The sequence below is a fragment of the Aquila chrysaetos genome, chromosome 21 (assembly GCF_900496995.4).
Source record: "Aquila chrysaetos chrysaetos chromosome 21, bAquChr1.4, whole genome shotgun sequence".
In the NCBI taxonomy this organism is placed as follows: Eukaryota; Metazoa; Chordata; class Aves; order Accipitriformes; family Accipitridae; genus Aquila; species Aquila chrysaetos.
In genome coordinates this window covers 11,240,990-11,267,961 of record NC_044024.1, presented here as the reverse complement: position 1 = coordinate 11,267,961, position 26,972 = coordinate 11,240,990, and the positions used below count along the sequence as shown (strand labels likewise).

The following is a 26,972-nucleotide window of genomic DNA, read 5'->3' as shown; positions in this document are numbered from 1 at the left end:
GTGTGTTACCCTTGACATCAGACGGAGGTGTGTTTGCTTTGGTTTGGTTTTCATACTCATAAGTATGTTTTGGTGTTCCCAGCTTTTTTATAGAGAAATAATTCTTTGCATGTAGATGTTGAGCTGTCTTGCTGCCTCATATCTATTAATAGTGAGGTCCTTTGATAATGATATGACTAAAATTTCTCTGGCACATGTTCATGAAAACTGTACAAACAGAATAAACTATGATGTGGTCCACCTGAGATTTATAGCAGTTGGCTTTTTATGCACCAGACCATTTGTCTTGCTTTGGGTTATAATGGCTATGTCCATAGTACATTTTGGGTCCCCATCTCATTTTCTGTACAAATATTTGAGCAAGCATGAAACAGCGTTCAGTTTTGAAAGCTGTGTAGCCATGCTACATCAGTCTTATTTCAAACAACTAATGAAGCTATTGCATTTTACTAACATGACTGTATTTCTTCTGGAACCTGAAAAATGAGCTGTATAAACATACCAGCTACCCTGAAGAAAGTTCATATATCTCTAAGCAGTCACTACAGTGAGGTCTCTTGCTCTTGTACAAATTTGGTTTCCCATATAAAGACTTGAATTAATTTTGTGCTTCTATCTTTTCAGGTTAGAGTAGATTAAATTTGAAGAATTTATATTTGTCTTTGGTTGACCATTTTAAAATTTCCATTATCTGTTTCATACAAAACAAGTTTTAAGTATAAAATCCTGTTTTAATGAAAGCTCAAATTCAGTTTTCTACATGCTGTTAAAACTTGCAGATGATGATGCACATATTTGTGAGATCAGGATAAAAGGCAGTGTATTTTAATCATTCAAATAACATGCTACTGCAGTATCTAAGACCTCTGCAGTTTTTATTGTATTTACTTTTGCAAAACCTTTTGAGGTGGAGAGTGTTTTTATAATAATTTTTTATTATGTTTTGGTATTGTATGAGGGTATGGAAGAATAGAAGAAAATTTTTGTTCTAGAGTATGAAATGTGCAGTGTTTTAGTGAGAGCTGTAGTATACAGTCTTTGTTATTTCCATTTGCTCCCATTGTTGTTCTGTCCTAAATTTTGTATTATCATAAGCTACTTTGAGTTCTGCTCATATTAATTCTGGAGAATTAATCCAGCCAATTCACACATAGAAAAGCAGCCAGTTCACATATAGAAAAGCAGTAAACGTTTCTATCATTCAGTATTGTTCAGCTTCTATTTAAAAGCATCAGAAATGGACCACAGCAAAATGAGAATCATGTATCGCTTGCTTTCATTGTCCTCATGGTCTTTTGGCAGTGTAAGAATAAGTAATAAAGATGCACATTGCATTTAAGAAGAAAATATTACCTATTGCTTCAGTCATTAAAATGGAACTGAAGAATACAGTGGCGTGTATGTGATTTCCTGCTATTTGTCCGTGTTAATGTGCTGGACTCTCACGGGATCTGTATTCTACAAACAGCTGTCCAAGTAATGTATTGTTTTTCATTGTGCAGGAGAATTTGCATCCAGCAGGGGTTTTTTTGAAAGTTAAAATTCTTCTTAAAAGTGGAGCATCAGATGAAGATATCAACTCAGGTATCACAGCTCTGTATAGGTCTCATAGTAAGGTCGTACTACTCTATATCCAAGAAGACGGCCTGAATTGTAGATAGGGATTTTTTTTTTTTTTTTTTTCTTTCTCATGTGTTTTGGAGGAATCTTCATTAGCTAAATGTCATTCTGGTTTTGGAGTGTGAGACGTAGTAGTCAGTGTTCACAGAAGAGTTACCCAGGTGATAATGTAAGTTTGAATTCAGCATGATTTTATTTTTGTTGAGAATTTAAATAGACTTGCTGGAAATAGGGGAGGGGGAAGACTTTGAAGCGTGTTGAAATGAACACAGTGAAAATATAGCAATGTAAAGGTATGGTTCATTTTAGACACATTCCTCAGGTAACTCAGAAAGGTTGGAGGTGGATTGTCTCTTATGCAGTCAGCATAGAAGAAAGGCTTGTGAAACATTGCTATTCTCTGTGTGTGATTTTGCAGATTTTGGCCAAGAGACATCAAGTGCTGATCAGTGTCTTGTGTTATAAACCTGTGTTACCAGAGTTTTTAGTTTATCTAGGGCATATAAACTCTTTTCTCCTTATTCCTCAAACTTGTCATTTGAAGAGAACTGATCTTTCTATTGGAATGAGAGGAGAAGAAAGTTTTCAGGGGGACTTCAATATAGGAAGGGTAATGTATCAGGAGAAATTTATTTCCATAAATAATGAAATCTTAAGGAGGAAAGCCTTTGTACTCTTCATGGTTGGAAACCATCAGATGTGTAATGAATGCTCTGAGAAATAATTGTAGGATGAGATGAGGAATTTCTTGCAGAAAGCTGGATGGTTTGAATGCTGCCAGACTAGCAGGAATGGAAACTCTACTTCAGATTGCTCCTGGGGAATTTCAGTCAGCTTTCACGTGGACAGTTACTAAAAACTTACGATTGCAATAGTTGGCTTCTGTACTGCAGTTTGAATTGTGAAGCTATAGTGTTGCCTATCAAAACACGCTCTGCTTATATTTAGTAGCACTAAGACTCCAGTCAGTTTTTCAAGCGAGTTTATTAATAAGTGGATGTCTGTCTTCTCTTGTATGGCTGGCAGAAAAGTCTTGTGACCATGCACTGCAACTTCTCTGTCTTTTGAGTGAAGGTTCCTGCTAAGTTTTAGGCATTTGACTAAAATCTTGTATTGTGCACAGGTGCCTTAGAAATGCTTCCTTTAACAACTGTTACAGTCATGTCCCTATGTGTTCCTTGTGTGATCTCATCCAAGCTACGAATGTATAAATCTTGTTATTAACCATCCAGCACAGTCTAGCAATTTTTAAACTTTATCTGAGTGATCTAAAACTGATACCTACTTATCAGCACCAGTCAATTGAACAGCTGATGCTAAAGGCATTAGGCTTAAGTAGTTCCCATCGCAATGTGATATCACCACACAGGCTGAGCACTGACCTCAGTCTTAAGTGGTTCCTGCAGGATTAAGGATGAGACCTGTTGATGGAAAGCAGCTTGAGGCAAAAGTTTCTGCTACTAATGCCTATGCTGTTTCTGCTTAAAGAGACAGAGGACCAGAATTCCAAGGCCTATCAGTCTGTCACCTTTCTGTAGTACTACATTAATTGTACAGCAAAAGGAAAGTCAAAGCACAATAGACATGTTTTATTCTTCCTTTGTTTTAGAACTACTAGGGTGGGGTTGGTTTTTTTGTTGGTTTTTGGTTTTTTTTCCAAAGAAGCTGTAAGAGGTAAATGGTAAATTGAGCAGTTAAGGGTCTAAATTGAATATATAATCTCAACTGCTTTGTGTTCTGTCTAGCTGTTGCAGAATTCCTGCACCATGAGATGTCTTTAGACCTTTGTTTGAATACTGCCAAACTGCTGCTGGAGCATGGAAGGTATGAAAGTATCACTAAGTGGGGTGAACACAATATTTGGGCTTTGTAGGTGTTATTTTATAAGCAAAGAAAATCTGTTGTACAATGATGCTTTATTTTAAATAAAAACTCACAGAGGTAGGCAAACACTTTTGAGAGGGAGCCTTTCTTTTCCATAGCAAGGTGATACAGATTATGGCAGCAGCAGAACAGGGTGTGAAATAATGTTGAGTGGCAATTTGGAATGCTGTAGCCTTACTTTGGAATGATTAAAATTCTCCCTATGTAGTTTTAATATATATATTATCAATATATATATTGGAATAATACATTTATGAGTCTGGAATTATCTGACTGAAATCTTTCTTCCATATTAACTAACCAACCCTCAGAATGAAAGAGTTTGGAGTCCTAGAATCATTCTTGTGAAAAACAATGTAAGGATGAACAGGTTACTGCAAAATAAATTGAGGCATGAAATTTCACACTGTTGAATGCTCCATCATGATTACCTATGTATATGCTTCTATCTTGCAGTAAATTCTTACTTTTTCATTGTGAGGAGTAAACTCTCTTGTGAATACTGTGGAACAAGCATGTGCTAATAGGAAGTTACTACTGAATAGATGAACTGCTGTAAATTCATACCTTGACTCACTTTGTCAGTGTGATTGTGTGCCAGTAGTATTAATGAGAAACATGCAGTACGGTGTGAATATGTTATTCTTTAGAACGGAAAATTAACAGCTCTTCTTGTGCAGCCTCTTAAAAATGCATCTGTATGAATAGGGAATCAGTTGGTTTTGATTTTCTGAAATCTGTTCCTGAACGATTTGAATCTTCACCTGACCTTGGAAAAATTGCCCTGCTCCACATTGAGTTCCTGTTGCAGAATAAGAGGGAGCTGCTTGCTAAGCAAAAGGTTGAAGAAATTATTATAGGTCTGTATCCATCTTCTGCTGCTGTTTACTGAAACCTGGATTTAGTTGGCTAGTCTTGAATTCTGATTTTCACTTTTTTGCTTATTCTCATCTTTATTTCTATTTGTGTCTGTTTTCCCTTATGTTTCTTTTGCATGGCAACTCTCAACTTCCATAATGAATGACAGTTGTGATAAAGCTTAGGGTTAAATTGACTTGCTAGAACAATTCCTTCTTCTTAGTGTAGACTGGGTGTGACTGATAGGTGTGGGATTAGAAATATTTATAAGAAGTTCTGTGTAATGTTAATACTTTGTCCATCTAGCCCAGTGTGGTTTTGTTTGTCAGTATTAAAACAGGTGCATATCCTTGTTTGAGCAGCTAAATAAGAGTTTCTTTTTCAGGTCTATTGCACCTGTAGCACTGTATTTTTTGACTGTCAGATCTGCTGGAAATCAGACCATATTTTATGTAGCATCGAGCTAGGTGCAAGAGCCTTTTTACATTGTTCAAGCATGAAAATATTCTCTTACCTACTGTTTTGGGGGTTTTTTGCTTGTTTGGTTTTGGGTTTTTTTTTTGTTTGTTTGGGGTTTTTTTTGTGGTTTTGTTTTTTGTTTTTTTTCTCAGAAGCAGGCTATGAAACACTGGGTCCTGGCTGAACCTATTGCTGTGTCAGTGTTTTTTGTTGTAGGCTATGGGACAGCCTTTCTCAGATAGTTCTTAGGTGCTTCTCAGTGTGCTTCTTGTAAAAGTTCTTGTAAACTGATGATTTGCAGTATCTTTTCAGGACATTATACTGGGAAGCAGCTGTTGCCTGAAGCCTTGAACCGTCTGCACATCATCTTGTGGGACAGAGCTGCCAAACATTATGAGGTTTGGGACAAAACAGTAGTGTTGTTATTTGTATCAGTGAAAATGAAGATCTGCTTTTTCTGACCTCTTTGGTATGTCTATTTTTGGTTAGAGTGCAAGCTGTTATTAAGATCCTTGTTCCAGTTGGCACTAGTTTTATTTTCATCCAGCTGGGTGCTGTTTTCCATTACAACATCGAGTTTCGGGTAGCCTCATCTCAAGGTTTGTACGTGGGAAGAGTTATGGCCAGAATTGATCAGCCAAGGAAAGTGTGCAGCCCATCATTCTGGTTCTGTCCTGGGAAGGGTACAAAAACCTGAAAATATTCTTTACATTGGGCTGTTTATTTTACAATTTCTACCCTCAGACGGTCTGTTGTTGCTTTAAGGAACATGAAGTGTTATCATTTGTACATTGATTTTCTTTTTAGGCTATATAGAGTAGCTTCGGATGCTTACATTGTATCTTAGTTCATATATATTTGTACTGTGAGTATATAGAAGTTCTGTTATTCAAAACCAGATACCTTCTTATTCTTTCAGGGTTTGGAGAAGATGAGCTCATGTTCTACTCTTGTATTTCTGTCATGTGCTCGTTTCTTGTATACATGAAGGAAAACACATGCCATTTTATTACCTCTCATCTGTGTAGTCAAGAAGGAATTTTGCTAATGACACAGCTTCCTTCCTCCTCATTTTAAAATAAATTCTCTGTCCAAATTGGAACTATATTTAGGAGTACCATTTTCAGCATAGTATCATCAAGGTTCATAGTCTAAATGGGATAAACGCTTTTGTCTTTTTCTCTTAGTTTCAGTTGCTTTGTATCATGAAGAGAGAGGTTTTTTGAAATAATATTTCTTCTTTGTATTTAGTCATAAGAATGTCCTTTCTGGGTCAGATGAATGACCCATCTAGTCCAGTGTCCTGTCTTTGATAATGGCTGTAAGAATAAGGGAAGAGTAGGAGTAGGGAAAGCGTCAGTTCTCCTAATGATTATTACCTGCATTGTGGGACCAATGATTGCTCTTCTGGGGGAAAGGTTACACTGGAATATACTTGATTATCTAAATCTTTCATTTTCTTTGATCTTTTTTTGTAAAAAATTTGGGAAAACATAGGCAATTTAATCACACAAATAAGGATTTTTTGTTGTTGTTTTGTTTTGTTTTTTTTAAATTTCCTAGGCAAAAAGCTATTCTGAAGCTCTTCATTGGTACAATTATTCTGTCAGTTTCTATACACCTGGACAGATAGATCAGAACTTGGCTAAGCTGCAGAGGAACATGGCTTCTTGCTATCTTCATCTGAAACAAGTTGACAAGGTATATATAATATATATGTTTATTTATTTATTTATTTGCATTGTTTTTATTTTTGTAGCTATGTCATTGGGACTTAATTTAGATCTTTGTTACTATACCTCTTTTGCTTTGAGAGAGGGATCTGTCTTTGCCTATCTTGCATCATCTGGCAGAGGGATGTTGTTCATCATCTTAGCTGCTATGGGGGCCTCTTGTATCACCTATCATTCTAATGGGGGAAACAGTCCACGAGTCGTGTGACCATGCCTCAGTATGTCAGGTTTCTTCGCAGATTAGAAGTCCTCCTCTCTTCAAGACAGATGAGCCCTGGCAGGAAAAAATGTTTGATGTGTCTCACTAGAACTTCCCACAACAGTGCGTTAGCCCTCACCTCTGCAGAGAAGTGCATCTGCTTTACCTATCTAGGCATTCTGGTTTGGGGAGTGTTAAACTTTATGGTTCGAAGTGACAGAAGGGAGTTTAATTTTTCAGCATTCCCAGGGCTTCTATTGCTTTCTGATTCTATAGCTCTAATTTTGAGGAATTGGCTTTTTCCTCAGTCTGGTCATTGTCAGCCTTTGGTGCCATGTTCTGCTCTAGTCACTTTACTTTTCTTTCCAGGAAAGATGTTGCCAAACCAAACTTCTTGAGCAATTATATAAATATCAGCAATGTAACCATTAACATTTTGTCTATCTTTTTAGCTCTCTTTTATTGCAAATTATATTACTGATTTCAAGATGTCATTGTATTGATTTCCTTTAATCTCTCTTGTGAATAGGCTAAAGAGGCAGTTAAAGAAGCAGAGAGGTGTGATCCAAACAGCATCTTTACTAAATTCTGTGTCTATAAGATTGCAGTGATGGAGAAAAATACTGATAAAGGTAGAACCTGAAAGATAAAGGGTTCACTACAAGGAGAAGAAGTGCTGAATGTATTAGAAAATACTAAGCAGATTTGGACTGTTCATCTTGAGAAAGACACAGTAGAGGGTAGCTACAAGAAGGGTCTATAAAGTCATTGAAACTGTGAGGCTGTAGATTTAAACTGTCAGAGTGGGATGCTTTTTGCACACAGTATGTAAGATGTGCAGTCCATTGCCATACGTGATACTGTATGGAGCTTCTGGCTAGGAAGTCTCTAATCTTCTCATGGGCAGAAGCTATGGTAACATCCCTGGGTGAGAATCATTGTATGCTTACTGTTTCTAATATTCTTTTGTATGCATATACAATATAAAAAAAGGATACTGAGCTAAATGAACCTTAACAGAACCATTATTGCTGCTCTTAATTTCTCTGGACAAGTAGAGCCTGAAGTTACCAGAAAATACATGAATTACTGACGTGACTTACAGAATGACATATCTCTGTAGACTCTTTCTCCTTTATAATGAGTTCTGCCATTGCATATTTTAATGAGAATCTTAGCTCAAGTGATGGAAATTGAGAAATACAGTCTACACTTACTTAGAATACAGAGTAACATGCAGAGCTTATTTTCCGATGAGTTCTGTGCCAATAAATTGTTCTCTATACATCTTTTTAATGACAGCATAATTTGTTCACATAATATAGAGTGGGAACCACAGCACAGTGTGAACATAAAACCAGCAGCACCCTTAGCACAAGCCAAGATGTGGGAGCTTGGAATCACGCCCAGACGATGTATTAGAGAAAGTCTTCTGTCTTTGGTGACAAACAGTTATTTAGCAGAACAAAATTAAGGATGTGAGATAGAGTTTCATTTGTATGGCATCCTTGTTCCCTTAGATTAGTAGCTTGGAAAGCCTTTTGGCACCTCTCTAGGAAGAAATGTGTAATTGTTGAGAAGTGCTGGTATGGTCAGGTTTTCTTGTCTTGGTTTTTCATATTAAAGAAAAAAATACAGCCTTTCATAAGTTGCTTTAAAGCCTCATTAAAACAGTAGAACTTTTCACCTTCCAATTGCTTCTATTAAAAAAAATTAATTTTTCCCTATGTATATTTCAGCTGTGGAAGCAGTTATTGAAATGGGGAAGCTAGCAGAAAAGTTATCTCAACATGAAGACAAGCTGAGAGTGGATGAAAATACAGGCACTAACCTCCTGAGTTTAGCTGCCCAAATTGCTTTAGAGGTAGAGCAGATAACATTGTCTTTACTTTGCACTACTGATATAAGTAGGACAGCTGTAAGCTCTGTAACCTGGCCTACTTTTAATATTTCTATGTATTTCATGCATTTCTAAGTGTTCCATGCTTCTGTGACCAAGGTCTCACTGAAATGTGTTGTGTAATGCAAAGTAGAAATTTATTTCACATATAAAGAAATTGTATTTTTTAATATTTCTTCAGGAAAATAAAGGATTCTGAGTTATAAATGTTGGTATCTGGAAATGACGTGGAGTATTTCTGTAAAATTCTGCTTAGCAGAATGTTACGTCTTTTTCTGCCCCTGGGACTTGATCTTTGACGTGCTAGGGGGAACCCGTGTACAAAATACACATAAGTCAACCATGAAAAGACTGAAAAGTCACTTGTCCTTCCTATTTGCCGCTTGGTTGGTGACTTGAGTGATGTCTGAACTGGCTGATTACATTGGCATAATTAGGAGAGGGTTTTGGTTGCCTTTTAGGGCTTTGTTCATACCACTGTAAGGCATGACAGCCTTGCCAGCCTGTACTGATCCTGTTCTTGCCATAGGCTCTTTGTGCATGAAATTGTGTGATCTCTCCTTGTGGTTTTCTCTTGACTCTGAGGCTCTTCTGTGCAGAGTCCTTTGTTCTTTTTCCTGCTAGTAAATGGCATGGACTTTTAGAATATGCTGTTGCTTTAAGGTTGGGGGGTTTTTTTGGTGGTAACTGAGGTAGTGCAGTTTATACAAAACTTGTTTTAATTTCTTTTCAGAATGAACAACAAGTTGTGGCTATCAAAGCTTTGGAGTATTTGTCTGAACATTTACAAGACTGCCGACAATTATTTGCAGCTTTAAAGTGAGAATTCAATATATTTATAAAGAAAGAGAAATTTTTGTGGTTTCTTTTTCAAAAAGAATTTATTATATTGGGGAAGGTGGAAAACAGAGTAGATAAAAGATTACTTAGCAGTCTTTTTGGTGCTGCAGATGTACCTCAACCCTGAACTCTTAATATCTACAGATGTTCCAAGTCTCTCTCAAGCGAATAGTATTAGTTGCTCTGAATTTTATGATTACATTGTGATTTGAACAGATGACCAGCAGTGACTCTAATGAGATTGCAACAATATATTTGGTGAAAATAACAGTTGGTTTGTATCCTCTGATGAAGCAGTATCTTCTTATTGAAATACTCCATCATGTTTATAAAAACAAATATTGTGAGACAGATGTATTTATTCCAATATTTGCTTAAAGCCTTTGTTAAAGTACCTTTATATACTTACTGTTACATGATTTAACAAAGTGATACACGAAATAAGGCAATAGTGTGGGAAATAGTATAATCTTATTCTCAGTTTGACACTTTGAATTCTTCTGTGAGTTCCATGGGCCGATAGCATAAGGAAGAAAAGTGAGATCCTTTCTGGAAAATTAGGGCAAAGTACACAGTGAGAAAAAAATGTCTTCTTTCTTCATTGCTTGTTTTTCTTATATTTAGATGTTTGGTTCGTCTTACGTTGTCAAAGTTCATGGCAGAAAATGAAGAGAAAAGGTGAGTCTATTTGCAAAACCATTTTCTTATGGTGGATATATTGTACAAATGGTGTAATATTTTCTTGCTGGGCTTATTTTCTTGCAGAGTAATCAAGAGATTAGTTTCTATGCTAGTAAAAAGTCCACCCAGATGACTTCCCAACTTGACCTAATGACATCACATAGGAACATCTTTTCTACTTGTATAATCTTTCCTTAATTATTTGCGTTTTGCCTTCCTCTTTTATTAATGCGTAACACTGTGAGCTGTTTTTGATGGGGAACGTAAACTAAGCAACCTCTTTAACTTTGACGCTAGGATGTGATATCTTTCAGAAGTTCTGAGTGAGAACTTAAGAGTGGGACCTCCCTTGCTGAAGACTAGCCGCTTCGCAAATGGTGTGTTGGCTTATAAGTAGGAGAACTGTACTGCTGGATTTTGACTGTCAAGAAAACAGCGTAGTGTCAGTGGGGTTTGAAGTTTAACCTGCAGCCCCAACAACTGGGAAAATTTCCCGCTGCACTTCTACAACGACCTTCACTGCTGTAGATCAACAGAACTTTTTGCAGGCCTTCAATACTCTTTCTGCATCTTCAAATGCCAGATGTTTCTAATGCCTAAGATGTTTGTCAGGGGAGGAATGATGATATCTATAATTATGGAGATGTTGTATTCCAACATAAATAATGTGTTCTGTTGTAAGAAAGTTAATCAAACATTTTCTAAAACTTAGTTTTTCCTCCATTCTAGAGATGAAGATATCAACTCAGTGCTGACTTACTTGACCTTGGGTATGCTTTTGTTTTTTTACATTTTCTGTAGTTCTTCCAACTGTGAACATTTTGTGATATGATTAGGTCTAAACCAACCAAGTGTTTAGACTCTTTATTTCAGTCTAGGTTCCCAACTTCCTACTGAAATCAGTGAAAATTAAAACTGGAGATTCAACAGGGTTGTGAAGTTGGGTATCAGTGCTACAGGTTTTTGCTGTGGAAAGCTTGCAGGCTAATGTTGGGAAACCTGTTTCTAGTAAAGCCTGTACTTGGGACCTTCTCTCAGACAAAGGGGCAGTCTCTTCTAGGCAGTTTTCCTTTAATCCTTCTGCCGTGGTTTAACCCCAGCCAACAACTAGGCACCACGCAGCCGCTCACTCACTGCCCCCCACCCAGTGGGATGGGGGAGAAAATCGGGAAAAGAAGTAAAACTCGTGGATTGAGATAAGAACGGTTTAATAGAACAGAAAAGAAGAAACTAATAATGATAATGATAACACTAATAAAATGACAACAGTAATAATAAAAGGATTGGAATGTACAAATGATGCGCAGTGCAATTGCTCACCACCCGCCAACCGACACCCAGCTAGTCCCCGAGCGGCGATTCCTCGCCCCCACTTCCCAGTTCCTATACTAAATGGGACGTGACATGGTATGGAATACCCCGTTGGCCAGTTTGGGTCAGCTGCCCTGGCTGTGTCCTGTGCAACTTCTTGTGCCCCTCCAGCTTTCTCGCTGGCTGGGCATGAGAAGCTGAAAAATCCTTGACTTTAGTCTAAACACTACTTAGCAACAACTGAAAACATCAGTGTTATCAACATTCTTCGCATACTGAACTCAAAACATAGCACTGTACCAGCTACTAGGAAGACAGTTAACTCTATCCCAGCTGAAACCAGGACACCTTCATAAGGCCATGCATGCGAAGTAACACATATTTGGGTACAAGCCACAGCCTGGGTGGCCTCAAGTGACAGTCTCCTACTTTGACTGCATTGGCAGGAACAAAGTATCTTTAGTAGCAGGGCTACCACAAAACGAAGAAGTTCGGTTTTATAAACTCAATTACCAGCGTAACTTTCTACTGGCGTTAATTAAATGCCAATGGTGGTCTTTGCTAGCTGTTCAAAAAGGAACATTTTTTTAAATGAAGTTAATGCTATATTTTTTTGCCCTGGAAGGCTTAGAAAACTACAAGGAGTAATAGTAAATTGCTGAAAGACGGGAGAGGCTTGTCAAAATTGGTTCCCACTGTTAAGTTGTGCTGTCCTTTGAAAAAGAATTGTCTTGTTTGCATTGGAAAAGGTACAGGAGTTTTACGGAGGACTTTGTCAGAAGAAATACTTACTTTCACTAAATCTTTTTTATCCCTCTCTTCCTATCTTGGACAAGAAAGTGAATGAGATTGTAGAACTTTTTCTACACTAGCCATTCTTACTGCAACCAGGAGAAGAGAATGAAGACTAGAATTAAATTAATTAAAGGTTCCTTGAAGAAAGGCCTCAAACCTGTTATTAAATTTTAAAACCCTCAACTTTTTGTGAAATTAAGTAAAACTCATCTGCATTAGACTTCGGTGTCAGTAAACTTTAAAGAGGAAGTACTTTTTGGCAGCCTTATATATCTTATCTAAAATGCTGTTTGAGGCACCTTTTGATGTTTTTTTATAAGCCTCTCTGGTCAAGCATATTAGATTTAAGTTGTGAGAATGACTCTTCATCCAGAATTATATGGGAGGTTTGGAAACCTCTGTTTTGTAGTGTAGTTATTAGATTTGGAAATGTTTTTATTCTGCTCAAAAAGTGTTACTTACATATTGAACAACACATTTTCTGCAGCTCACAAGAGACTTGCTGAGTCTTTCACAGAAGAGAAATTTACAGGGGACATGAGGATCCTTGAAGCTCACTGGTTTAGAAAAGTTGGTAGGTTGCACTCTCAAAATCTAAACTGAATCCCCTCCATCTCCACTTAGCCAGGCCTTAAGGAAGAAAGAAGTGTTTAAAGATGTAGTAGTTTTATAAAACTTGTCACCTTTGGCAGTTGCTGCCTTAACTAGTCTTAAAGTTCTGCTGCATTTTCTGTCTTCTGAAACTCTCTGATATGACTCATGTTTTAAGTCAGTTATCAAGACAAATACTCACACAGGCTCTATTTGACTGATGGCACAGCTGATAATTATTCCCTTCACCACAGCAATTGTTGTATGTGTCTGTGATACAGCTCTTCAGAGTTCACTATTTTTCTCTTAGCCCTTCACTACCAAGACTCTGTTACAGAAGTAAAATATAAGATCAGGCAAATAGAAAGGATAATGGTTTTCTTCAATATCTGAAAACAAATGCTGCTAAGAGCAATAAAAAAAACTTACTGCCAATCCTGAGTATGCATATCCTCATGTAGGCAAAATAAGAGTTAGGAAGTTCAGATGAGTGTACTGGTGTGATTGGTGCAGGATGAGCTTACCTCTGCCACCCAGATAGACTGTCTTCATTAGTCCCTTAAATCAGCAGTCCAGGAGTTTGCCTTGAACTACAGTATATGAAATCTAAATGGCAAACATTACCATAGATAAAGTGTTTCCTAGTGGGAAATGCAGCTCCCATGGAGCTGTCCCAAGCCCTATTTAGTGTGTCTCTGGATTCTCACTTAGTAGTCTTTGTTACACTGTTTTGGTAAAGGAGTCAGTGCATTTGCTGTCTATAAATAAAAATATAAGTATAGGGTAACGGGTTGAAGCAGTTTTTCAGATTCTTGCTTCTGCCAGAGCATACAGGAGAGAAGATAGTTGAAATCAGTAATAGAAGACATCTGCCATGATGAGCTTTTGCACACATCCTCAGAATGTAGCCATGCTCCAATAAAGAGGAGCAAAGGAGAGTGAGAAGCAGCAGAGGTCAAATACAGTAACATGAGTGTGAATGGAATCTGTGCTGACCATGACCTTTCCAAGGCAACAGTCTCACAGAATAAACAATTCAGACACTGCAAAAACATGTCCTAGGGAATAAATTAACATGAAAGTTAGGATCTGCAAAGTCACTGTAGAATCTAAACATTTAATTGGGTCAGATTCTCATACATAAATCATTTGATTGTCTTTAGATGGCTCATCCATTTACTAATCAGAATTGTGTGTTTAATTGCCATGTACTTGACCCTGCTGGGGTAAAATGGAGAATGTTTCAGAATGTGGTTTTTTTTTTTTCCTTTTTTTTTAATTTGTCTTGGGAATATTGTTCAACACTTACTCAGATACTAGTTTTGTTTACTGACATAAGAAAATGCTTCTTCCATTTCATGCTTTTGTGGGTGGGGTATGTGGTAGAATGGATAATTGGTTATGATTAAATTAAGACAAAATTTGAAAGCATGAATAAACTGTTTTAACAAATCACTAATAATGGTATTTCCTACTGTTGTTAAATGAGCTGTTGATGATATTTTGGTTAAGAAAGTGAATTTTAGAATGTGAACTGCCTATTACTGGAGATTAGATGAGCATGCCTGTAATGTTGAAGACTTTTATTCTAGTCTCCATTTTTTATGTCTTTGCTAGCTTGGAACTTAGCTGTACAGTTCAGGGGCTGCCCTGAAAAGATGAGGGATTTTTTTCTACTGTCTTTCAAGGTATGTACTTTTGCTAGTAGTATCTCTGATTGAGGAATATTTTCATCTAGTCATTCTAGTTCTGTTAGAAGTTACATCCATGTATAAAGTATCTCCTTGGAGACATGCTTGTATGCTCTGAAGATGGTGCACTTGTGTCAGAAGGAGATTGACTTGTAATACAAAATGTAAGCGTTATTGTCATACTTTATATTCTGTTGCTTAAAAATGTAATAAGAAACTGAGACTTCAGTGAGAACTTTCTAAAATAAATGTTGTTTGGAAACTGTATCATTAATACAAACATGTTAAGTACTCAAGTCCTGATCTCCATACAGAACTTCTACCAACACTATCAGTTTTGTATGTGTTTGTAGAGAGGGGGACTCCAACACTGCTTTACACTTTATATTTAAGTAATCTTCTTGTGTAATTGTACAAGTAAAATTGCAAAATGCATATATACTATTCATGACTGATTACTAAAATTGTCATAGAGGAGACTCAGCAATCATCTGTTCATGAGCAAATTGCTTTATATGGGCAGAATTCTCATTACCTTTTCCTATTTTTGGTGTCAGTTGTCCCAGTTTTGTCCTTCTGACAAAGCTGTTCTAATTGCTCAGAAGACATGCCTGTTAATGGCAGCTGCAGTTGATCTGGAAATGGGGAGACAACAAGTAACACCTTCTGAACAGGTAGGGTGTTGCTGTGTTAACTGATTCTGTATGTATCAGTGTAGCATTTTTTCTTTTGATTTTGAAGTCTTGGTTTTTTCACTCAGAACAGGATATTGAGAAAGTAAGCATGAGAACCTTTCATAGTTAATTGGAATCAATGCACCTAGTGCTTTCCAGACAATTGTAAATGTTGGATTTCTGTAAATTAGTTCTCTTGACTTCAGTGGATTTGAACAGATTTATATCAGCAAAGGGCAGTACTTTTTGTTCGCAGAATTTCAGTCTACCTTATATATTATGTAAGGAGTCTCCTGCTAAACATTGGTTGGTCAGGCAGATAATTACTGCATCTTTAGGATTATGCCATTGCTGAAAGTAGTTACCAGTATGGTTGTGATAAAGCTCACAATTTTTTTTGTTTTTTTATGCATACATCCTTTTTTTGGGGTGTTGTACTTACTGTGGTAAGAAGATTAAGGAAAATGTACTGTTGTTTTGAAGGAAGTACGGAAGTCTGCTGCACAGTGATTGTTGTAGAAACTTACTTTTGTGAAGAGCAATACACAGCAATTTGTGTTGCGGGATTTAGTGGTTTGTCAGTCTCAATAGTACTATTTTATGCTTGGGAGCTAAAATAAATGATGTCCCATAGGAGCCCATATGGTTCTTTCTGGGCCAATGGAACATTCAGTGTGAGGAGGCTTTGTCTGAGGTGTGGAGGTCTTTGAAAAAAGAGAGAGAACCACCCCCCCCCCCCCCCCCCAAACCAGTAACTGATGTAGATTATGTACTGATTAGGTTGATTCTTAATTTATTTTATAGTTAGGTATAAAGATCCTGTTAGTTGTGACATATATATTCCTTTCGCTTTTAAAACTATGACAAAAATAACATCTTTAATTTTGTAAAATAGACAGAGCTTTTGACTCAGGCTCTTCAACATCTCCAGGCATGCAAGGATATATGGAAAGTTCTGAAATTAACAGGTAAGCTACAAAGTGTGCCTGTTCAGCACAAGTAACTCTTAGACTTAGTCACTACATTAATGAAAAATACAGGGCATATGGAATTGCTGTCTCAGCTGAAGGGTGTTGAAGCAGATATATGGCAATATGATAAAAGAGCTGGCAGAGCTAACTACTGTTTTTTGTATGTTGTTGCAGGCTTTTTATTGTATAGGTACTGTGAAGTGTGGAACAATCTTTCAGAGTGAAGTTGGGTTGGCTGTTCTGTCTTAAATCTTAAGAAAAGCTAAGCTTTTTGATCTAGAGTGGAGTCGCTCTTGCACTGTTTTAATAGTTTTACTAGCCTCTTTCCATATAAGGCATTGCAGAATACAGGAAGTCCTGCTACCACACTTTGAAGTGCCAAAACCCATCCTCTGTTCCCTGACTATTCCATGTTAATTTAGATCAGATATTACTGGAGACTGGCATGTTTTCAGCTGACAGCTGAGATGCTGAGTGACTGTCAGCCTAGAGGATGCATGCTTCACTTTTTGGGTAGTATATTAGTAGAAAAATTCCATTAGGCTTTCCTTGTCTCGCCTGTGGTCTGCTTTCTTTTCAGTTATAGGTTTGGGACACTGTGGAGTTTCCATTGTAAGATGCATTAGTATTTAACTTTTGTCAAGAAATTTACTTGCTGGTTTTTTCCCCTTAAAATTTCAGAATGAAAGGTTCATTAAATGGCCTGGATTTGGGCTTCTCTTTGCTCTTTTGCACTGAAGGAAAGATAGCTCAGGAAGACTTCTTCCCTTTTAAATTTCCATCCTTAAAATCCCAAGGGGTTGATTATCTCAGTACAGGAACATATTGGAGTTTCTCCTGCAAAGCTTTGTGGAATGGTAGCCTGGTGCTTCCTTCACTTCTTCACTAGACCTTAGCTAATGCGTGGACAAGTCTGTTGCCCTGGAGGAAGCGGAGAATGTCTTTTAGATGTAAAAACAAAGGTCTTTGTGATAGTTCAGTAAAGGATTGTTTGGCATTTGTATCAGGTTGACACCTTCCTAGCAGTTCTGCTGTTCTCCCACCCTTGTTCTGTCTTTAAGGATTTCCTGAGGGCTTTCCTACCAGAAAGGGGACAAGTCCTATAGAAAAATTTGAAGCTGATGATAACTTCTTTCTTAAGCTGGCCTTCTGGTACCTCTTTTACTCTATGTCTTTTACCTCTTTTTTTCTATGAAAATGGCTTCCCTAGTAGCTATTACCTTGCCTAGGAGGGTTGCATGAATTTAGCCAATTACAGACAATCCAGGTTTTTTTGGGGGGGAGGCATGGTGGTTGGTGGGGTTGTGCTTTGGACATCTGAGGTTTCTGTCCAAGGCTACTTCAGAGTTCCACTTACTCTCCTGTTAAACCTTGATGGTTTTCCTGCCTGTTGGAAGCAAAATTTATACCTTATGGTACACCATATGGCTTTAAGAAAATAAATCATTACATACAGGCAGTTCTGTCTCTTCTGTAGGAGATTTTGCTAAAGACCCAACGGACACATTGTTGCTGCTTTATGAATTTGAAGCAAGATCCAAACTGAATGATCCAACACTTCACAACCTTATGGAGTCAGTATGGGAGCAACCACAAACAGAGGTCAAGACGCTAGAAATCATTGCATGTAAGGACTGCATAGTTCTTCAAGTCATGAAAAACAGCTTTTGTTGCTCTTTCCTGTTCATTTGGGGTGACCAGGATTATCATGCATTGTGCAGCATGCAGAAAATGGGTCTAACCGTATATATTTTGTCCTGAAGCAAAGATGCTTAGGATCTCAGCAACATTAGGAGATTGGTATTTTGAAATGCCATATTACGTGGATGATGAACCAGAAATTTGTGACATCCTTCCATTTCTAGACCCTGAGACATTTGTATAGATTGTGAGTCTGAAAAAGATTATTCAGATAAACTTTTACAAGCTCCAAACTGGCAAAGGCCAGAGAATGACCCTAGCTGATTCACACCCCAATACAGAAGTTTTAGGATGTGGACTTTGGATAGATACACAGTTTCCACTTAAAGTTAGTGTAGTTAATTTTTAAATAGCACTTCTTTATACTGTACCATACTTTGTGATGAAAGTTCTAGTCGTGCCTCCTTGAGAATCTAGAGTAGGATCCAAGGAAGATGAGTAAAATTTAGAGCTACTATGGCAAATCTTTGCAGGGGATTCTATGGATTGCATAAACACCTCCTTATCTCCCTTGTCTTGAGGGAGTATGCACCTGGGCTTAGAAACACCATACTGACATCCTGCTCCTGCCTAATTTTTCCATCCAGATTCTTAGGTTCAAGGAGACAAACAAAACAATACTCTTTGTTTTAGAAACCTCCCCCCAATATTTTTGGGTTGCTGCACCAGAAGTAAACAGCAGTGTGTACATGTAAATTATGAAACCTACTGTGCTTCTGCCTTGTAGTCCTCATTGATGAAGTGCATGGTAGGAAAGTAGTAGAGAAGCACTAGCTTGTGACCAGCCCAGGCATTAAGCAAATCTCTTTTCAGTTGTTTATCACAAGGAATCTGGCAACATGCTATCATTTATTTTAGTGACCAATGATATTAAAGTCTGGCTCCAGTCATTTCTTTCTTCTCTATTTTCTTTTGCATTTAAGCATTAGCAATGGAATCTCCAGCTCGGTATCCTGTACTGTGTAAGAAAGCTCTCAAGAGTGCACTAAATCTTCACAGAAAGCAGCCTGTCATTGATGCTGTGAAATTTAGGTTAGTGTTATCACATAGCTTTGCCATGAGCCTGTGACTGGAAATGCTGACAGAGAATAAAGCCTGCAATTTGAAAAAAGTGGATTTTAGTTTATGTGCAAGGTTCCACTTCTTGTTGGCTAACCAATGTGCCTCTTAAGTATGACTGTCTAATGGTTGTGTTAACTGCAATTTGTTTACCTGGCATATTTTCTGAAACAGTCATGTTTCCAATAAATGAATCAATTGAGGAAGAAAAATGAAAATTGGATCCAGAAGAGGTCTGTGGCTGTTTCTTGTGAGGAAGGTGTTCATTTCAAGTGTTAGCCTGCAGTAGTGAACTAGGTATTTCAAAGACAATGAAGAGAAATTAAGGGCTGAGAAGAAAGCCATGAGTTGTAGTTAGTGATATGATGCCATAGTACATACATGATTTATTTTGCTGGGTGACTGGCTCTCTAACAGCTGTACCGTATGGAATCTGAAAAACAACCTGGTGTGTGTCCTTTCTCATTTGTATCCCATGAAGGATTTTTTTTCCTCCTTTTGAAGTTCCTTGCAGTAGCCACTGGGCAAAGGCAACTGTTAATACTGCCTTTCTCACTTCACACTGAGAAAGACAGACCTGTTTTCAGAAACCATGTATTTGTTACTGGTTTTCTGTGGATGCTGACTACTTAGTTCTTGTTGGTGAAGTTAGAAAAGGTACTTTTTCCTCGCTGTCATGTGTACCACCTTAGAAAATATTATGTCTTTCCTTCTGTGTTACTTTAGAGCCCAGCAATGAAAATAATGAAATACTTGCTGCTCTTGGCTCTCTTTTTGCATAGTTTGTATGAATGAGATCTGATACTAGGAAAAGATATGTTTCTGCTGTAAGAATGTGAGTGTAGTAAGCACCAAGGTGGACATGTCTGTCTGACAATCATAGAGACGTAAGTTAGTGTGCTCCTGGTACTAAAAAGAAGCTGTTTGTGCACTTGGTATTTATTGTTTCCTCTCTTGCTCTGTTTCAATTCTCAGCAAATGCCTACATAGTTTGATTAATCTTTCTTTGCCGGCTGGATTGACAGACTTGGATGCCTGTGTACTGCAGGAAGTGTGGCACTACTTTGAAGATGCTCTGAGTGTAGTTAGCAGCACAGTAAGTTGAACAGGAAAACAAGGGATTGGGAGATGATCCTGAGCACATTTTAAAAAAATTCTCTCCAGAATGAGAATCATTAGTAGACTGAACATTACATAGTGTTATATATGGAGCAGCTAAGACTTCTTCAGTAAAAGATACACTGAAATTACCTCAAAAGAAATGCCTCTTGGATACTTATGACTGAATTATGAATTTCCCTGGATTTTGTCAGGGCTTTTTTAGAGACATCTAAGGCCAAATTTACAGTGCCTATTTTAGAAACATCTTGAGCTAGAACATCCATCTTTCCTCCTCTTGCTTTCTACATTCTTATGCTGAATATAGTTTTTTAAATGCAGATTACTTTTCCAGATCAGTTTCAAGCCAGCTAAAATTTGGATACTGGTCCTGCTTTTTTCTCAGCTCTGTTTTGTTAAATGTATTTGGGAACTTACTACGTTACTATTTTTTCTAAATGACCTAGAACTAGATTCGTGTGCTGTCAGTACTTGTGGCACCATGTGCCTTGTTTCTGTAAGGACAGGTATATGGAGAGTAAAATCTTTCAGTAAGCATTTCTGCTGCTCCTTTCAGGCCTGAAGCATAATGCTGTACAGTGAAGGCAGTTGTACTGAGGAAGTCAGACATTTCTACTTAGAATTTCATAGCTAAAACTCAGTTAAGGAGCATTCCTGTTCAGGATTAATGAAACCAATACTATGTTTCATAGCTTCATTCTGTTGCATGACTGCTTCTTTAGTCAGGTTTGAATGTCTCTTCTTTTATAGAAGTGGCATAAATATATGCTGTTCCTGACTTCCCAAAAAACCAATGTGTCCACATTTGTGCCTGCCTTTCACCAAAGTTCTCATCTATAACTTTGATAATGTTCTTGTTGAGGGATATGAATGAAGTGTTAATGTGGACTGATATTCATAACAGCAAAATTTCACAGTACTAGAAGGCCTTCTTTTGCAGTCTTGCTCATGGCAGCAGGTACTAATTGGTACCATGCTAGGAGGTGGACACTGGGACATTACATCAGTTCATTATCAGTTAGAAAGTTGGTACACCACTCATGATTTATACCTCCTATTCAGAAATGGATGTTGCAGTTCAAAAATTCACTCTGGGCCCTCTTACTTAGGATGAGAAGTATCTATCAAAGAGGGAAAAGAAGTCCTTCCAGCCTCCCCTTAAGGATTTGCATGGCAAATAATTGCTTCTCCTTCCCTTCCCCAACTGAATCAGTTCCCCACCAGGTTCAAAGTATTGTTGGGTACTGTGGCTTCTGTTCTGCAGTTATAAGGGCAGCTTTCACTCTGGCAAGCTATTGCCACAGTGCATAGAGAAATTCTGAAGACGTAAGAACTGCTGCTTCTCATCTGTAGTGAGCAACTATGTCCTGCCATTCAGTACTGTTTGGATAAACTGGAAAGTACTGCGGCAGCAAGCTTAGCCTGTCTGCAGACAGGCTGTTGGAAAGCATAATTCCATTCTAGTATCATTCCCAGTCCCACAGAGTTGTATTTTCTGACCTACCAATAGGTAATTGCAACATGACTGACCTGTGTTAGAAACAAGCTGTTTGAGAGTAGTGCAGGTGAGCTGTGAAGTACAGGATGGCTCTGAAGGAATTGCCCTTTGCTTAGGAGGAAAAAAAAACCCCAAAACCCAACTGTTTTCCCACTTGAAAACTGAACTCTGATGCACTCTTCACTTGTCAGGTTTGAAGTAAGAGTATTTTCTGATGAGCTGCTGCTTCTTTGCTACTCCAGGATGCTTACCCAGAGACGGAGATCCTTTGGTTGATGACAAGAGCCTGGAATACAGGAATATTTCAGTATACTGTTGGTAAATATAAGGAAGCTGAGCAGTGGTGTGGATTAGGAATGCGTTTGCTCAATCACTTAGGGTCTCTGAAGAAAAGCTACGAAGGCCACGTAAGTGTAAGCAGGTGGATTTGAGGATGGGGGATTGGATGTCTGGCCTGAATTTGAGATATGGATCTGGGTGAAGAAACCACTACAGATGATCTTTAAAGAGTTTCAGGAGAAGCATGGTACCTAAATATTTTGGGAGAGCTTGATGCCAAAAGATTTTTTCAAAATGAGGCCAGAAGAGTTTTGATAGACAATAGAAAAAGTAATGTAGTGTCCTTTTACTGGAAGGATCATTTAAATGGCTGACTGGAAATAAACTTCTGACTATTTGTGGCCATGGGAGAACCCTTGTACCTTGCCTGCTTTCACTAAAGTTAAAGTGCTGTTCCAGTTTACTTAAATCAGCTGTTGTACGAATACTTTCAGGCTTGGTTTCTGGTATAATCTAGTGTCTTATGAATAGGGTTTAAGCTGATGTGAATAAAATTATTAAAGCTCATCTTTTCAGGTGTAGCTTAGCCACTTCCTGTGAGGGAGAAATTTCAGGGCTAGTACCTCTGCAGAAAGCATTGACACTTATTCTGTCACAAGTAAGCTTCTCTCTATGGTTTTTGGCTGGTGCTCCTACCTTGATTGCAACACAGTGCAGCCTGGCTGGTGTATGTGGTCATCAATCATTGTCTTATGCACAAGCTGGGCAATCAAGAGCTGGTTGCAGCTTTTATACCATTTTAAGTACATCAGTTAGGACAATAAGAATTGAGATCACTCCCTTCCAACCTCAGCCATTCTGTGATTCTGTGAATAGGTTTATTCACTGATATAAGACTCGGCTGTAAACTATGCTTTATGTCAGTATAAATAAAACCACCTTTGTTAGGTTGCACTGATTTAACTATTTTTTCTTAAACCACTGTATTTAAATCTGTGCCAAAATCTTTACATCAATCTGAAATTTTAGGTTTAGAAGCTGGTGATAGTCTCCCACCTATTCCTTTGCTTCTGTTCCCTGTCACTTTGTTGTATTGTCTAGTTGAATGATACAACTTTATCCATCCTTGTTGACGACTATGGTGCTTATATTCTCCAGATGATTGGTCTTTATAGTGAGGTTCTGGACAAATTGGACAGAGCAAAATGGTTTCTTCCAAATGAAGAAGAATAATGACAGCCACAACTGCAAAAAAGGAGGACAGCAGTTTCTCTTGAAAACGTTCTGCTGAATGAAAGAGGCTGTTAGCTCTGTGAAGGCATGGGGTCATGGGAGCAGTGGAGAAGAAACCAGGATCTCCTTCTTGTTGGCAATTAAGTAAGTTATGTACTTTTTAGGAGGTGTTTGTTGAATAAATTGTTTTCCTCTAGAGAATAATTTTCATTCTCTGGAGCTATATAGCAGTTAGAAATAAATACTTAACTTTTTCATGAGATGTGTCTGCTGTTGTGTAACAGGTTGGTTTAAATACCTGATTTTAGTAATAAGTGGCAATGAGAACAATAAAAGTATTCCAAGACCAGGCATCTCCTGTGGATGTCATAGCTGCCTTGCTACATAAATATTTATGAGATTGTTTAGTTCTCAGTCCATTTCAGTATGGACAGGAATTCAGAGCTGTTTGCCAGTTTCACAATTTAGAATAAAAAAGAGCAGGTACTATTTAGCTCACAGAAAAAGCTAAAACTTTGACTAGGTACTACTGTTTATAGACTACTCCAGGCAGATGCTCAGCAAGTAGGCCTAATCAAAGTTAATCCTATTGGGTGAGGCTATTGGTGAGAACTCGGCACTAAACCCAAAAAAACCAGTTTGGCTGGAGACTGGGCTGATAAGCAGCCGGAACTGCATTAACACAGCAGAAAATCTGACTACAAATCAACCACTTCACACTATAAATATCTGCAGCCATCAGCTCCATAGGAGCTGGCTGCGCTGGGGTGATCTCCCCTTGAGTAGGGACGCCTCTCAAGGTTACCCCTCGAGGCTGAGAGATCCCTTACCTGACACCAGGCATCGATGGGTTGGCAAGTGACATTTTTTGCATGTATGTAATGTTTAAGATATGTATAGTAAGCTTAAGTGATAACCTTTGTATCCCATACTAACTTTAACTGTAGTAAATAGTATTGACCGCCAATCCATCTGTACTTATTAAGTATTTTACATACCCAAATTTACTGATTAAAACTCAATAAATTAAGTACTAGATCAGATCTGTCTGAGTGATCCCTCACTCTTCCTGTGCAACAACTACTAACTGTAACACGCCAGTCACAGTTCAGCATTGTGGTGGGTTGACCCTGGCTGAACTCCAGGTGCCCACCAAAGCTGCTCTATCACTTCCCCCTCCTCAGCTGGACAGGGGAGAGAAAATAAGGGTTTTGTGGGTTGAGATAAGGACAGGAGAGATCACTCACCAATTACCATTATGGGCAAAACAGACTCAACTTGGGGAAAATTAACTCAATTTATTACCAATCAGCCAGAGTAGGGTAATGAGAAATAAAACCAAATCTCAAAACACCTGCCCTCCTCCTCCCTTCTTCCCGGGCACAACTTCACTCCCGGATTCTCTACCTACCCCCCCAGTGGCACAGGGGGACGGGGAATGGGGGTTACAGTCAGTTCATCACACGTTATTTCTGCCACTTCATCCTCCTCAGGGGCAGGACTCGTCACACTCTTCCCCTGCTCCAGCGTGGGGTCCCTCCCATGGGAGACAGTCCTCCACAAACTTCTCCGACGTGGGTCCTTTCCACGGGCTGCAGTTCTTCACGAACTGCTCCAGCGTGGGTCCCTTCCGCGGCGTGCAGTCCTTCAGGAGCACACTGCTCCAGCGCGGGTCCCCCGTGGGGTCACAAGTCCTGCCAGAAAACCTGCTCCATGGGCTCCTCTCTCCACTCATCTGCAGATCCTGCCAGGAGCCTGCTCCAGTGCGGGCTTCCCACGGGGTCACAGCTTCCTTCGGGTACCCACCTGCTCCGGCGTGGGGTTCTCCCCGGGCTGCAGGGGGAGATCTGCTCCGCTGTGGACCTCCCTGGGCTGCAGGGGGACAGCCTGCCTCACCATGGTCTTCCCCACGGGCCTCAGGGGAATCTGCTCCGGCGCCTGGAGCATCTCCTCCCCCTCCTTCTTCACTGACCTTGGTGTCTGTGGGGTTGTTTCTCTTACGTGTTCTCACTGTCTCTCCAGCTTCCATTTCTGTGTCCCAGCAACTTTTTCTCCTTAAATATGTTATCACAGAAGTACTACCACTATCGCTGATGGGCTCCGCCTTGGCCGGTGGCGGGTCCGTCTTAGAGCCGGCTGGTATTGGCTCTGTCGGACACAGGGGAAGCTTCCAGCAGCTTCTTATGGAAGCCACTCCTGTAACCCCCCCCACTACCAAAACCTTGCCACACAAAGCCAATACAAGCATGAAATGCCCCCAAATCCATATAAAAACACAGGCTGGTAAATGGATGGATCCTACTGCAACTGAGTTGAAGAGATACTCCCACCTGAAATTCAATGTGGATAGTGAGGAATGTGGAGAGGTGGAGTAGCGTTAAGAAACATAATTAGGCCTGTACAACTGTTGCTCTTTCACTGGCAGGTTCGGAAATCAGAAAAAACATGGCCTGAGTGTTGTCTTCTGTACCATAGCGCAGATGTGTTCCATGACGCCTCATGGTGTCCTAACTCTGGGGGACAAATTGCGGTTGCATTCTACCTGCATATGAGCACAAGGTCATGCATTTTCCAATGTGCCCAGCTCTTCTGTGGAAGGAAATGAAGGTGACTGGAGTGGCAGGAGCAACAGTGCACTCCAATAAAGCCCTTTGAGTGCTTGGGGACTAGTACTGTGGGTTCTAGCAGAGCCTAGATGTACTTAGTATAGGAGTTTTTCCTTTTTTTTTTTTTTAAAAAAAAAAAAAAAGGCTGACAGGGTGCTTGAGTGAAAAGCACAGATTCAGGCTGTCGGTTGCCTAGAAGATGAGGTAGGTATCATAGCTGATGGGTAAGGGCTGCTGCACTATATAGTAAGCAGGTACAACGCAGGTCAAAGCAAAGATGGTATGTTGTATCTTTGTGTGACAGACCCTGTATACATTTGCATGCTGTATAACTGGGCATACATCCTATAAGTAAGTGGCTTCTTTTGCAGTTTCTTTAAGAGGATATTCAAGCACCCTGAGGAACACTGCAACAGTCATTTCAGGTCCTCTGGTTTGCTTACTAGAGAGCTAAAAGTGCTTAGCTGCTTACTCTACAAACATTACACGGAAGGCAGGGCTGATGGACAGCAGTATCTTTCAGCTGTAAGATCATCTGGTTTGAGATTAAGATTTATTTAATTTTGTTTTTAAAATTTAAAAATACATTTTACTTAGAACCAGATTATTAAAGCCTATTCAGACAGAGGACATGGCCACTAACAGCAGGATGGTGGCTACAGAAAAGAAGAAACTGCATTAGTCATAGTTCATTCTGAAAGCCTGACATGCTCTGAAAGAAGAGTTTAGTAGTGTGCTTAGTGGAGTGGTCAAAGCCAAGAAGTAATTAAAAAAGCCAGCTGCATTGCAGTCTCTTATCAATGCTCCATGTCTGTCTTCTTTTCATAGTCTGAGTAAACCAAGTATTAGTGCTTTCTGGTTTTTTGTGTGCACCAAGCACTGCTTTGTGTCCTACAGCTGAAGCTAGTTAGCAGCCCTTAGCATAGCTGCCACACCCTCATGTCTGTTGTACAGCTGGATACAGGGTCATCTCCTGAAGGCACGTACATGCAGACACAAGTCAGTGCGGCATTTGCAGCAACATTGAGTAGAAACATATTGTACTAGATACTTTGCAGTACTGCACAGGTTAGTATCAGCTGCTGGATAATAGTGCGAGAATGGGACTCCCTAAAGGAATGAGTTAGTTACACTGAAGGTGGCAACCGGGGAAGTATTGGGACGTTTATACGATCTGGTGCCTGTGACAGCAAGATGCTGGATGCCATAGCTGAGACTGGTGCTGCCCGAGTTGTGCCCCTGCTAGAGAGTTTGTTGTGAAGTGTCTTGT

At 39.0% G+C, this 26,972-nt stretch overlaps 1 protein-coding gene across 18 annotated transcripts in view; it reads left to right on the top strand.

Annotated features, from left to right (window-relative positions):
* TEX11 (testis expressed 11) overlaps positions 1 to 23,356 on the top strand; it is a 34,861-nt gene extending 11,505 nt beyond the window's left edge. For 5 of the 18 annotated variants that reach the window (XM_029997358.1, XM_029997359.1, XM_029997357.1 and 2 more), the window contains 19 exons: positions 1,503 to 1,584; positions 3,366 to 3,444; positions 4,213 to 4,364; positions 5,134 to 5,219; positions 6,385 to 6,522; positions 7,283 to 7,385; positions 8,493 to 8,617; positions 9,387 to 9,472; positions 10,118 to 10,171; positions 10,904 to 10,944; positions 12,768 to 12,854; positions 14,489 to 14,559; positions 15,120 to 15,236; positions 16,132 to 16,204; positions 17,685 to 17,834; positions 18,832 to 18,940; positions 19,943 to 20,063; positions 21,827 to 21,991; positions 23,022 to 23,356. In XM_029997358.1, the coding sequence (XP_029853218.1) occupies positions 1,503 to 1,584; positions 3,366 to 3,444; positions 4,213 to 4,364; positions 5,134 to 5,219; positions 6,385 to 6,522; positions 7,283 to 7,385; positions 8,493 to 8,617; positions 9,387 to 9,472; positions 10,118 to 10,171; positions 10,904 to 10,944; positions 12,768 to 12,854; positions 14,489 to 14,559; positions 15,120 to 15,236; positions 16,132 to 16,204; positions 17,685 to 17,834; positions 18,832 to 18,940; positions 19,943 to 20,063; positions 21,827 to 21,991; positions 23,022 to 23,096 (1,914 nt within the window). In that variant the 3' untranslated portion in view covers positions 23,097 to 23,356. Of the gene's footprint in view, positions 1 to 1,502; positions 1,585 to 3,365; positions 3,445 to 4,212; positions 4,365 to 5,133; positions 5,220 to 6,384; positions 6,523 to 7,282; positions 7,386 to 8,492; positions 8,618 to 9,386; positions 9,473 to 10,117; positions 10,172 to 10,903; positions 10,945 to 12,767; positions 12,855 to 14,488; positions 14,560 to 15,119; positions 15,237 to 16,131; positions 16,205 to 17,684; positions 17,835 to 18,831 lie in introns of all 18 variants that reach the window. The other 13 variants (XM_041118932.1, XM_029997360.1, XM_041118933.1 and 10 more) reach the window with 13 other exon arrangements.
* The last annotated feature ends 3,616 nt before the right edge of the window (positions 23,357 to 26,972 follow it).